The sequence below is a fragment of the Argiope bruennichi genome, chromosome 9, assembly GCF_947563725.1.
Source record: "Argiope bruennichi chromosome 9, qqArgBrue1.1, whole genome shotgun sequence".
Taxonomy (NCBI): Eukaryota; Metazoa; Arthropoda; class Arachnida; order Araneae; family Araneidae; genus Argiope; species Argiope bruennichi.
Window position 1 is genome coordinate 2686198 of NC_079159.1, and position 14308 is coordinate 2700505.

General features: G+C 32.3%; 1 protein-coding gene across 4 annotated transcripts in view; it reads left to right on the forward strand.

Annotated features, from left to right (window-relative positions):
* The first annotated feature begins 1682 nt into the window (after window positions 1–1682).
* Window positions 1683–14308, forward strand: part of LOC129984589 (uncharacterized) — a 38703-nt gene continuing 26077 nt past the window's right edge. For 2 of the 4 annotated variants that reach the window (XM_056094509.1, XM_056094511.1), the window contains exons 1-3: window positions 1685–1800; window positions 7007–7303; window positions 12109–12160. In XM_056094509.1, coding sequence (XP_055950484.1) covers window positions 1783–1800; window positions 7007–7303; window positions 12109–12160 — 367 coding nt within the window. In that variant the 5' untranslated portion in view covers window positions 1685–1782. Of the gene's footprint in view, window positions 1801–7006; window positions 7304–12108; window positions 12161–14308 lie in introns of all 4 variants that reach the window. The other 2 variants (XM_056094510.1, XM_056094512.1) reach the window with 2 other exon arrangements.

Consider the following 14308-nt stretch of genomic DNA (forward strand, 5'->3'; position numbering starts at 1 on the left):
TCCGCGACCCTATTAATGGTATTGATGAAGTCATGCTTAATTTTGATGTAAAACATTTTATCAAAAGTCATTACTATTATAAATTATAATTGTATAACAATGATAGACCACTGATTAGTTAGCTGTGTTTGTAAAGTGATGAAATTAATTGGGGACAAAAATTGATAAATTCGGTCTAGATTTTGTGATTGGGATTTCTTCTAAATTTTATCTTACACTGTCTTTGAAATTGATAAACTGAAAGCATAAGACCCTTGATGACGTTATCAGGTGTCATTGATTGTCATGCGAAATAAAAATTGGCGAAATCGACACAGTGATTGTAGCTGGGGGACTAGGTTAGACTTTCTTTGTTATTGTTTGAACAATTATTTTAAATACATAGATGGTGCATGAACTGCATCATCTACTTAAATAAATAAAAGCGGAACAGTATAAATAAATTAATGAAACCTCACTTTGATATCTTTATTCTAACAAGAAGTAGGGAAAGTAGTAGTACATTAGGAAAAGCTGGAGTGTTTTTAAATCAGTTTCTACGCGCACTTATATGGAATTACAAGGAATTATGTATCTCATAAAAATAAACACATAATTCTAAATAATCTAACATACATAATATATACAATTCCAAAATATATAATAGTATATATAATTCTAAAAATGCGTCTTTCTGACCGATGAAGTCAAAGCCATATAAAATCATGAAAGTCCCGAATTTGAATTCTTGGTCGTTTTGTAGAGTGTGTAATAGTCACTGGATATTATTCTTTGTATACAAGATTTGATCCATCGTATATTCTGTTGACAGCTCACAAAAAAATGCCCGAAATCTCAATAGGCATCGATGATATAGATCAGAGGAGCACTCATTGTGATAAAACCCAGCGGGGGTGGTCTCTCCGAGACTTTCTCGCATACTCTTGCATAGAGATGAATTGTATTTTAGAAGCGTCTTTTAAACTAAAATATGGCACATTTAAAATTGCTGCCACAAAATCAAGTACCCAATTCATCAAATACCAAAATATATGTTCCTCAAACTACAGATGGACGGACATTCAACCCCTTATTGGATTATGGCTCAAAATGTGACGGGTGTCTGTACTGTACATGTTAAATCTACATACCGAATTTTATCCATCTAGATCTCTTCTTTTACAGTTATCGTGCTTACTTTATTCAAATAGTCGTACAGATAGACTGCTTCTGAATAGAGTTTACTCAAAATTTGATAGAATTCTACACATTTAGCTTGAAAACCATATACTAAATTTCCTCCGTCTAGCACAAAACATTTTAAAATTATCTTTGTTATAGACAGGCATTTTCCAAAAATAGATTTTTCGAGCTCAGACTGGTCTAAAACACGGAGATTCGTTAAAATCTCGAGTACGAATTTTTTGGCGATTAGAATACTTTCTCTATGCTTCGTGTACGAAAAAGTAATGAAAAACTCACATTTTAATATAACGTAATTATCCTTCAATGTGAAATTTTAGTCAGCGGCAACCTTCCATGTTTCCATTAAGTGCAGTTAAAGAAACACGCACGCCGCAGTTATGCAAATATCTCTTAGAGATGGCTGTGCGGTTTGTAAGCAACCACCAAAACTGTAAACAAACAAAATATCCTCCTGGGTATAGCAACAAGCGGAATCTGTTCCTTTTTCTAGCATTTAGAAGGGTAGATACGCTTTACAGTTTTGCTGTGATAGTAAGAGGATTGCAAGGAACTGAATAGAAAACGCTTCATCCCAATTGAAATTCATCGATTATATCCATGTTATTTAGACGTCAGGTAAGTTGATTTCCTTTGTCCGAGATTTAAACATTAGACGCATTTTCTGATGAGGATAAAAATAATTATAACAGCTACGTCAGAAACAAAACTTGACAAGGCATATGTCGTCCGAAAAATGTAGATAAAAGAGTAATAATAATAATATTCTTATATGGCTGTACTAAATTTATTAATTTAATATTTCCAAATAAGAAAAATAACATTATATGAGTATTGATGAAAGTTTCAAACGTGGGCTGCGTAAAAAATTGTGAAATTCAGGTATTTAAACTATACTGAGATTCTTTTTTTTCTTTTTTTCAAATGGATATCAATAAGTTATATTTATGAACGATTAGATACCAGTTTTATATTTATTGAAAAAAATCAAAAACGGAGTTCAGATTGAGACATCACGATGGCTATTTTGGGACGGATGTCGGAATTATGTCCAGGTGTTCATGTTGTTTCTCATGGCACTTCTCATAGACAACCCCGCTGTCAAAGTCAGCTATTTTAACTCGAATTTAGCCTCTCTTGTTTCAGTTGCACCATCTAGGGCCGTGAGTATGGCTTAACTACTCATGGATCACAGCCCTTTTCACGGAGCGGACTTCTTTCATACATTCCATCACAGGTCATAATTTAGACCTGAATCAGAGAACGATCACCTCTGATCCAGTATCCCCAGTGTTATTGTCTCGACTTGGAGGCCTTTGTGGTTACGACAAATTTATACGTGAACCAGCCACCACATACACGGGCAATCTTCGGCCGCCGTGGTTCAAGCTCACAACCCAAGGGATGCGAATCCATCGCCTTACAAAAAAGCCTATCCCAGCCTCGGAGCGTGCTCATAACATGTCAAATGTGCTCAATTCAATTTAATTGGTGATAAGCGAATGGCTTATGTCATTCGTCATTGGCAAATGACATTTAATTATTTATGATTGGAAATTTAAGTATTCAATGTTGAAAATTTTTACAAAATCTCTTATATAATATTAAATTGACTGGACAACATAGACAATCATTATGAGCAGCAAATCTTAAATATTAATACTGCACATATATATATATTTTGTGCTGAAAAATTTACTGAAAGCAATAAGAGAGTTTCACTAGTTTTTTCATAATTTCCCAGAAAAAGAAAAGAAGAAAAACTAAGATTTAAATCTAAAATTAAATCTAATCTAATCTAAACTAAGATTAAATCTATTCATTCTAAACTTGTTACACATATGCATATGATTACATTTTTGCGATAAGTAGGGATTGTGATTATTTTTAAATTGCTAAAAATTATTCTCATTCTTTTTCCTTAAGTTGATATTAGATATTCCATTAATAAAAGTTAGTTAAATAAAAGAATAATATAACACATAATAAATTGCTTTAATAAATAATCTCTATATGTAAAAGGTAAATAAAATTGGCTCTTTCATCACGAAATCTCTCAATAGTACTACATTAAAAGCCTTTGTTTTCTTGCCATTGTATTAGAAATGGGAGTACAGGATTTCCTCGGCGAAGCGAGCTCTCTTGATTCTAGATATCAGATCAAACAGGTTCTTAAAAATTCTGTCCTTCCTTATTACGTAATGTGCTGCATAAAAAAATTTCTTCAAAAACTTCCTCAAAATGCTAATTTAACTATGAAGCATATCCAAACAAACACAATACAGACATGATTTATTATTTGCATGAACTTGTTCACAACTCAGCTAACACACACACAAAAAAAAATCTTGCATATTTTTAGCTTTTTTTTTTTAAGTTCAACTTTTGGGTGATTCATTTACTTATACTGAGGCAGGTACTTAAACACGAGAAAGATAAAAGGCGTCAGACTCGTAAAAGTAGTACGGGCGAAATGCTTATCAGAAAAGTCTTCTCGAAAAATGTTTCAGTGTATTGGAACAAGGAAAGCTCATACCACGTCAAGAATAAGAGATCGAGTTCTTGAAGTTGATTTTTATTTTGCTGTCTATGTTATTATTTTCCCTATTTGTTGCCTGTAGAAAAATCGTCTGCAACTCTTTTACTGACTCATCGCGAATTTCTCAATCACGATCGGTGGTGGGTTTTAGTTTAGTTACATTAACGTCCCGTTTTGAAGTAACACGAGGGTTATTTTGTGACGGACCTTTTAATTGTGAGCAGCGATCAGAAGACGAGAAGCTGGCTCTTGAACTGGTATCCCCTCTTCAAGCTGCCACACCACATCAGCGGAAGGATGTTTGGCCCCGACGAATTCAGAGTGCCCTAGACCCGCTTACACTACGATTCTTCGATGGAATCGGGTCTCGAACCTGAATCCCTCCGGTCCGAAGTGGAGACTCTACCATCAGACTACTTCGGCCCTTGATCGGTTGTGGGATTAGTTATTCTGAGACCCAAGGCACATTATGAAATTCCTCTTTTAATACGTTGATCAATTCAATTTTACATTTCCGCACGCTATTCCTGGGATTTTTATTGTAAACCTACTGGCAACTAAGAAAATAAACATTTTTAATCGACTTGCTAAAGGCCTCCTCTTAGTTTAATAAACTTCAGGCAACTGCCTCATCTGCCTAGTTTTACTTCCATTTTTAAATAATCATTGCTATTTTAAATTTCTGAATTTTATATATGCATTATCCTTTAATCAACTTCCCCCTTCTCTTACTGAAGCCGACAGATTTTATGTTTTAATTAATGCATTATTTTTATCTAGTATGATTTTAGACCATATGCTTGGCCCAGGATGGCCAAACATAACCTTTGCGCAAAAAAAAAAAAAAAAAAAAAAAAAAAAATTCCAACATAAGAAGAACAACATAATTTGCCTAGTTGGAAATCCGCCACTGATCAGAATGGAATTTCAATTTGGCTAGTGTTTGCTAAGAAATTGTGTTTGGAAAATCTCCAAGTAGTCCAATCTCTCTAGTAGTAATCTCTAAGTAGTCTCTATTGTAGAAATTGCATTACTCTGTCTTCTCTTTTGGATAATAGATGGCGATGCCTGATTAGTTCGAATCGCATAGTGCATTGCGATTATAATTATAATGAGATGAGATGCTGTTCTGTTAAAGGTGTGCTCGCGTTAATGTCTTGTCTTGTCTTTGTGTTTGTTTAGTGTGAAATGTGATCATTAAAGAAATGTTCCCGAAAACATCCACTGCACGGATCATAGCGATCTTCATTCCACCACATCATCTACTGCGAGCTACTTATTCAAATATTTATACACAACTCTGTCTGCAGTAAAAAAGGTTAGATACTTCCAGGCGTTAAGCTTAGATTTTTTTTTTTTTACATATAAATTTTAATAAGTAAATTGCGAGTTTTTTGGAGGAAGGCAATGCCTTTATCCCGAAAATACCTCCGGTTCCATCGCACTGACACTTCGGTCCAAGCGGCTGCAGTCATCAGTCAAGATTATTGAAGAAGTGAAATTGTTACAATAAATGGAGTATTTCTTTCATGATCAGAATAACATCTGTTCCTCAGCCAGCCCCTTGGATAGCTGAACCTTTCTCTAGCCTGAAGGCGAAGAAGCGACTGGAGAAGATATAAATGCCACAAGATTTAGGAGATGCATAAGGATAAAAAATTAATGCTTTTATGCCAATGAAGAGAAATATGACATGCGAGCAAAAAAGAATGCCATGCCCCGGGTTTCTTGAACATTTATTGAGTAATTAATAACGACTAGGGGCAAAAAAATTATGTTATGTCCTTGCTTCCTTTATATTTGCTACGCCACTGCTTAAGGAAGAGCTACAACTTTAGTTTAGCAGGAAGTTCTTTAAAATTTGTTATATTCCATAGGCTCTATTTCAACTTTTGGAAGAAAAAAAAATTCTAAATTTTTATTAAAAAAAGGAATTTTATTCTTCTTTATCGAGTTGTAGATTAGCGACAAAGCTACACCGGGAATGCTAGTTTTTAAATAAATTAATAAATAATCCTCAAATAAATTAATAAATAAGTAGAAAGTCAATCAATAAGTAATTAATGTAATTAATGACACATAAAATCAGTGATCTGAATTTTCACCGATTTGATTATTATTAGACCAAATTATTTCATTTTTCGAATTGCATTTAATTTTTCCGTATCTAAGATTTTCCAAACATGTGCAATTATTTCCTGGATTATTCAAACCTATTATTTCGAGAAAAAAAATGTATCTTCCTTGATAAAATAAGATATTTTACATTCGTTGACAAACCATATCAACTTGTTGCTCATAGTAGTATCGAAGAAAAGATTGTTTTGTATTTCTTGTATTTTTTTCTCATGGACAGAGACTAGGAATGCGATAATCAGAACTTTTCCATTTACCGCAAACAAGATTAGATGTAAACCATTTTAAAATATTTATCCATTAATCTCATAAGAATATTTCATAGACTTAATCTATGTAAAGTGAATAAGATAAATTTCTCCGTGTTGCCACATAAATTCAGCATATTCGAATGACATGGTCAATACCCAGTATTTAGAAAAATTTGAAACATTTAATGTTATTTTAATCATGCATCTTCTTATTATTTATTATATAAATGAAATTTTAATACATCTTTTTTTAAAATTGTGATCGATTCAATCAGATTATCCTAAATTAAGAACAAATGTTTCTGCATACACAATTATTATGAAAGATTTCCATTTCCAGTTTCATGACAGACGCGATTACTTAAAACTTGTTTCGGGTATTTTGATATGACTGTGGCCGTAATCTTTATGTATTTCAAAAGGATTTTGCTTTGCCTTCCTTCACAACATTTTTGCTTTTTCGTCTCTAGTTAGGATCCGACAATCCGTTTTTCGCATAGATGTTCTGGTGGAGTTGCGTGTCTATGAAAACGAATGAAATCATTATTTCTCTAAATATAGTTGCAAAAGCTTGAAAACTCATTGTCATGTTTAACATCGGCATGCTCAAATAAAACACGATTTCATAGAGAATTTGAAAGTAATGAGCAACAAAGTACACATTAATGAACATTTTGTTTTGCAAGCTTTAGTTTCATAAGTATTAACTTTATTGTATTTCAGTTTTCCAGCTCCCTAGGAATTGACCTATTCTATAACAGCCACGAACGCCTGATTAGGACATTGCAATTGGTAGAAAGGAGCTGAAAAACTGATACTTTTAACTAAATATTCTAAACCAAGGATAATCAGGGATGGAATTTTCAGATATGATAAAATTGCCTTTCTTTTACATAAGCAGGAACAGAAGATAATGGCGTTACATAGCCTGCTGCTACTTCTGTTGGGAGTGCGGTGGTCAACAGGCGGCCAGGTGTACACTTTTTTTCTCAATATCAAGGATCGACTGCACGAGGACTGGGTTGCGGACGAAATACAACCGGTGACGAGGACCGAGTGCGCGACCTTCTGCTATCAGAGGGGCACTTGCGATTTCTTTGGCTTCAAGGACAGCCATTGCCTCCTGCTGAAGGACACCTTGGACGGATGCACCGGGGAGGAATGCCCCGAAGTCCTCGGCATGAAGATATACGAGGTGAAGGCTCACTCACTCCTCCTGTCGCGTGTTCTGAAAATATATACAATTAGTATATAATTAGGAACAGGATATGTCAAAGATCTTTGAGGTTTAAGTATTTTCCCTCGATAATCTTAGTAATTTGAAGAATCCGGATGATTTCCTTTAAGTTATTAAAGACGTTTCTTTGCCACGAAATTCTGTTCAACTATGGGGAAATACTAAAACCGAATGCATTTATCATTGCAAAGCAATAAGTACGGTTTAGTAATTTTTTTTTAAATTCCTTTCCGATTTTATTCACCGAATTCTGATTTTTAAAACGTAAAATAAGCGCAAAAATATAGGTTTCGTGGCAACTTTTCTTCCCAAAATCGATACCCAGGGCATCTCTACTTCTTTATCCAGTATTCGTTACGCAACTGCATTTATTCAAAACATCTTCAGAAGATTTTTTTTTGGGGGGGGGGAGGCAGGGAACAAAATCTCATAATCTAAAGACATATTTTTTCTCCACTATAAGCTGAGATGTTATCTAAGGAAAAGAATAAAGCATGGTGTAAAACATTTATATACATAAAACATATGTTTTTGAGCAGTTTCATGACCGAAGAGAGAGAAGACACTTTTGAATTTTTTAAAACTTCGCTTTATTCTATCTCGGGAGGCATAATCTATGTAAAAGCAATAAACGACGAGGAACGTCATTTACAGAATGACACAAGAGCGAAAAGAGAAATAGCGACAGAAATAATTTTTCCCGATGATTAGATACCATGACATCCTGATAGGGATTTCTTTACATTATAGATTTAGATAAGTGATTCATAGGTGTCATTTAAAAGAATTTGTTTAGATCGATAATTTTTTATCCCTTCATTCGGAGCGTGTGAACTGCTGATTTAAGCAATTTTACTGAGTTTCTATTGAATTAATTAAATAAAAAAGGTGGAATGGGAACAGGAAATAAGAGAACATTTTAGAATTTAGTTAATATGAGTTAAATTATGAAATTAATTAATTAATTATATGAAATTAATTGGGATTTAATTTAGATTCAGAGATATCATTACACACACACACACACACACACACACACACACACACACACACACACACACACACACACACACACACACACACACACACACACACACACACACACACACACACACACACACATATATATATATATATATGCAGAAACTGATTAGGAAGAATAGTTATTATATTTTTCACTACTTTCTTTTTTTACTATTATTAAAAAAAATTTCTTTCTCTTTATTATTTTCCTAACTCATTTTTTTTTTTTTTTTCAAACGGGTTCACTCGTGCTGGTCACATCAAAATGAATTCATTCCAAATATATTAAAATCCAGGGGAAAAAATCTTCGACATCTAAATTTATGAAAAATTAAATCTAATTAGCTTTTAATATTATTGGTTGGCTAAAATGTTTGATTCAATTTCGGATATACTCTTCCATCCCGGACTAAGAACTCTTCTTCAAAGAAAATACTATCTTCTGGTTTCTCTAGAAGATAGCGAAAACAGAACAGGGCGATTTGTTTTTAATTTCTCTTTATCTAAAATTAACTTTCTTTTTATGTAGCCTGTTTTAAATATGAAATTTGTTTAAGCTTTTTAATATGAATTATTTACTAAACAGTTAAATTCGTAATAATATGGCGTAGTTCTCCCATCCGTAACAGATTGTCAAAATTCGGAATAATCTCGCCGTCTGGGAAATCTGGTCACTTTACAAGAGGCAGTTTTGATTCAAAAAAGTTTACCGCAACATAAATAATAAAAAGGAAATGAGTGAGTGATTAGAAATAAAGTTAAATAAAAAGAATCCATTTAAAATAATGATTCGTAAAATTTTAATAAAATAAATTGCATGAAGTTCTCTCCGCCATTTTTGAATGCAAATGTTAAAGAATCTGAAAGAAGCCGCGGGAAAGTGTTCATTACACCGTTTACAAACACACAGTTAAAAAACAAACTAATCTAATTCTGTTGATGCATGATTTACTTGGTAAATAAAAAGATAGTATTTCTGAAACTTTATACCTTTAAGTACGGAAAGTTGATTCTTTATTTATAACTAAAATTATTATTCTACTAAGATTCATTGGTTGAATCGATTCAAAGATTGAATGAATAAATGCATCGAAATGCATGATTAAATCAGTTTCGATATAAGACTTTTTTTTTCTGAACTAAGAGTATTTACTAATCAAAAATGTTTTGTTGAGAAAAGAGTTAAAGCATTTCACTCCTTTCCAGAGTCATAGAAAGTGACTCATATGTCGTGCAGCGACACGTGTCGAATTCGATCATAGTAATTTTTTCAGACAAAAAAGAATACACTTGACATCTCTAACTAGTTGACTAGCTGATCCTAAATATATAGAAAGTGGATAACTGATTACACTTCAATTAAAATTTTAACATTTCAAGCGATCAATCGGTTTAATTCTTATTAGCTTACTATTTTTTGTATCTTTTTTAAAGTTATCAAAAAATCACTTATTAATAAAGGATTCGAGTAAACTTATTAGATGACGGCTGGATTAAAAAATCGTCTTAAATCGGTTTTTAATATTTAACCATGACGGCTAAATATAATATTTTGTTAATATTGTACAAAACATTAACGAAGCAGTTGTGGAACCTTTTATAGTTGTTTATTCCATATTACAAATTGTAATCGACATGTTCGCTATTCCAAAACCGATTGATTAAATTATGTTATTTATTTAATATTTCTCCTCAATGGTCTATCGATGATTTTTAAATGCGTCATATCCATTTTAACCATTCAGTCTTTTTACTTCTTGTGTGCAAAATTTACAAAGAGAAAGTATATTGTATTCCTAAAAAAAATTGGAGCTCTAGATTTCTATGCTTTAGATCTTCCTGAGGCCGAAAAACGCATGTTTGGTATCGTATCAGTTTGTTAACACGATAACTATAAAACGCTCAAGTTAGACGGATGTGGTTTAAACTGCTACCAAACTTTCAACAAAATCCGTCCAGAGAAAGTTAATGTCTGTCGCAATAACTGCAACAATTAAAGAGGCCCTTAAAAATTGGCCGCCTAAACTTTAGATCCGTACCAAATTTTAAAGCAAATCTGTCTCGAGGTTGACAGTCTGTGTTTCCCATACACGTAAACGCAATAACTGAAAATGCAACGACTTAAATAAATGAAATTCAGTATGGGATCCTCTTTCTTAAATTGTTAGTTTTGTGTCTAATTTTGTCAATCATTTGAGCAAAAATGTCCAAAATGGATATTCTGTTCTATTCATTATGCTATGAAGAACAAAATGCTCGTGTACAGGATTGGAAATAAAAATCGAGAACGTGGCGTTCTCGGCTTTGCTTAATGTCCTCGATTTTATATATGAGAAGGGGTGTAACATCTTTATTAGAGTATCATGTTAGTATGTCATGCTATGGAGAGACCACTCCCTCTGATATTCTGTTACCGTTTTCGAGTTTCCGCCAACAATCAAATGGATAGAAATAAATGCATTCAAATATTAATCTATTAAAAACATTTAACAAGCAGAACTCTCTTTTTTTGTATATGGAAAATATGTAAGAGAGAGGGGGGGGATGCAGTATGCACATCGCGCTATCTACGTGTTACCAAGGGTTAGGGCGATTCATTCTAATACTTCGAACCTAGATCCAGCGCCGTCTTATTCAGTGAACTCAGTAGGATGTAGTTCAGGGATACCAATCGATCCTAGGGTTCCTAAAATTTTACGATACTGAATATTTTAATTGTAACAAAAGATGGCATTTAATTTTGAAATACTTGCTAGAATAAATAAATTTATATGAAAATATATAATTAATGTAATAAATTGAATGAATGATGTAATAAGATCATTATTATTCGGAATAAATATGTTAGAATTTAAAAAATTTGAAAATTACTTAAATAGAGGAAATGAGTGATTATTCAGGTTGCCTGAAATATCAATGATAAAGTAGCTGCACCTCAGAATTTAACAATAGCAATCAGATTCATTTCTTTAATCATATTATAGAGAGCTTTATTTTTAAAAAAATTGCATTTTTTATTGTAAACAATAGCGTGGTTATTCTAAATATGATAACGTTTATTGTATCTCAAATATATATAAATTCTCTGTTATTTTTATTGAAATATTAAGCACGTTATCGTATTTTTGTATTAAATATATATTTAGAATAGAATAGGAAAAAAGTAATTCTTATCAAAGGCAAAGATTAGAAATTTTCGTGTGTATAGTGAGGAGACAGAAACTGACCAGTAAACTCTTGTTCTAAAGATACGGATTTTCAAATCAAGCAGAATAGCTAGACAGAGAAGAGGCGAACATTTTTTCTTTTGATAATTAGGTAGATGATTTCATTGGGCCAAAGATACTCAGCTTCCTAATTAAGGTTCGCAAGTGACGCCGAATTAGTACAACTTGGGGCTTCCAAACATGTCAAGACGTTTACACCAAGATCAAACCATGAAAAATGATAATAATGAATGTAAATTTATGGAACACCTCAAAAAGTCTGCAAGATATTGAAATAACTAAATGAAAAATTGTTTTATATCTTTTATTACTTCTACAATATATTAAATATTGGATAATAAGTTGGTTTCGAGCTGTCATTTTTGATATTTCAAATTGATAAGCTTGATTAATCAAAATAAAAAATTGGAAGCAAAAAGTAAAATTTCGGAAAGGTCAAGATCTCGAAGATGATTCCTCTATTCAATAAGGTCAATCACCACAATTACATTTTTTTTCTCTTTTTTTTTACAGCTCAGGAAAGAACCTATTCCGACCACAATGACACCTGCAGTAACAACAGAAGGTATGGTGGTTACAATATTTACATGATCTTTATATTTATTACATTCGAATTTAGTGCATCAGACTTGATATTACCGAAATGAACCATTATTAAATCAAAATATAATCGATTATAAATGTGTGTGTGTGCGCGCTCGGAAGATATCTCGCCGCGTCACCAAACCATACAGTCAGAGGAAAAAAAAAGATGTAAAAGAACATAATGAATAGACATTCACAGAAAATTCAATCAAGCATGAAAATAGGCTTAACTGACGTCAAATGAGCAATGCCTCACTTACTTCTGAAAATTGAGGTTTTTATCTTATAAAACTTTTAGCAAAAAAAAAAAAAAAAAAAAAAAAAATCTTAAAAAGAAAAAGATTATTTTTAATAACATCAATTTCCTTTCCGCCCAATGTTTTTTTTTAACTTGTAATAATTTTTTAAAAAAATTAATTCGATATGCTATTTGTAACACATTTTTAATGTTTTGAAATTCAAACTCATTCATAAAAATGTTACATCTCGAGTTCGAGTTAGTTGATATTTCAGAATTTAATGAGCAACAATATAATTACAATGAGATGTGGAATCGCAATGACTTACCTATGGAAATTAAAGGTCATAGCTTCCAAAACTATCGCTTCACAAAGATTATGTTTACATTATCTTAAAGCTCAAGAGAAAAACTATCGTTTTAATGATATCAATTTCGTTCCTGTACATTTTTTTCTTTGTTTAAAATAGTTTTTGAAAGGAATTGTAATGCATAATCTAACTAGGGATTTAATGGTAAAAGATAAAATGGCAAAAGATATACAAAGTAATCATTAAACCTTTTCCTGATTACAAAAAATATTTTTAAAAAGAAATATTGAATATGATGCCATAAAATTTTTATAAGGGAATAGTCATGTTCTTGGTTTTTTTTAGTCGAAATAATAGTGCAACTAATGCAGAAATAGTGATTTTAATTTCAATTGTCATCAAAATGGCGTCAATGGAGGAAAAAGTTCACTGTGTTTTTAGATTCAATAATTTCTAAGTGTCCAGTAATGTTCAATGTCAGTTTTGAGGTGATAGTAAAACACAAAGTATGTGCAGCGCCACTTGAAAATATTGATACATTGCAGGTTTAGATCATAGATGTTGTGTCTCGTGCAACAGCCGAAGTGTTGTCATACAATGCTTTGTGAAAACTGAAATATTGTCTTCACATTCTTCGAACAACCAAGCGTGCTCGCATTGAAATTTACTGACCTAAGTGATTTATTAATAACTTTATGAACTTCTTTACAATATATCGAAACAACCAGAAGCCAAATTATATTAATTATTTTAACTAATTTTTTTGTAAGCAGGGAAAGACTTTGTAATGACCCTGCATCTTCGAAAGGATCGTAATTTCTTTTTCGATTTCAGATTATTTTCAAACAAAAAATAAATGTGTCATTAAATCTCTATCAGATTTCGACCGAAGTGTCTAGGAAAAAAGGAAGCTTAGAAACAATTTAGTTGTGAATAGGTCATACATATTTTTTTCAAAGGCATCAGTCAGTTGGCGAAACAACGCCAGCATAATTGTAAGCACCATGCGAGACTACAGTATTTTTCTCGTTGAGTTGCTTCAGAAGATTCCGAATGAGACTTTGAAACTTTTTTTATTGAACATAATATATATAAAGAAAGCACTGAAACTTTAATGATGATGCACAAATTGAAGATAACAAATTACATGATGAGACTACGATTATCAGGTTCAGAGCTAACATAAAAGTTCGTCTTCACATCGCCGCGTCTTGTCGCCGACTGACAGCAAATTTTGTTTCCTCCGCCTGAGACGCTGCTCAGTGGTGGGAAGTGAAGTACCTGGCATCACATATATATTTAAGTATGTATATCCTGCTGGTTAATGCAGAAGCCTGGGGTAAGAGATGCCAGCTCTGTTATTGCTCATGTATCGCAGTCAAATTATGAGAACCTATAGCCTTCGTTTGGCATCGGGGAGTAAATATACTTAAAGGAAACCAATTATAGAAATTAGGCCAATTTATTTTACTTTTCTTCAAAATAAGACTTGATTTTTTTAAGAGTTTCAAACAGTTTCCAGGGCTTTTTTTTTTTAATTTGCAACAATAATCTGTCATTATATTCATATTCTCGTATC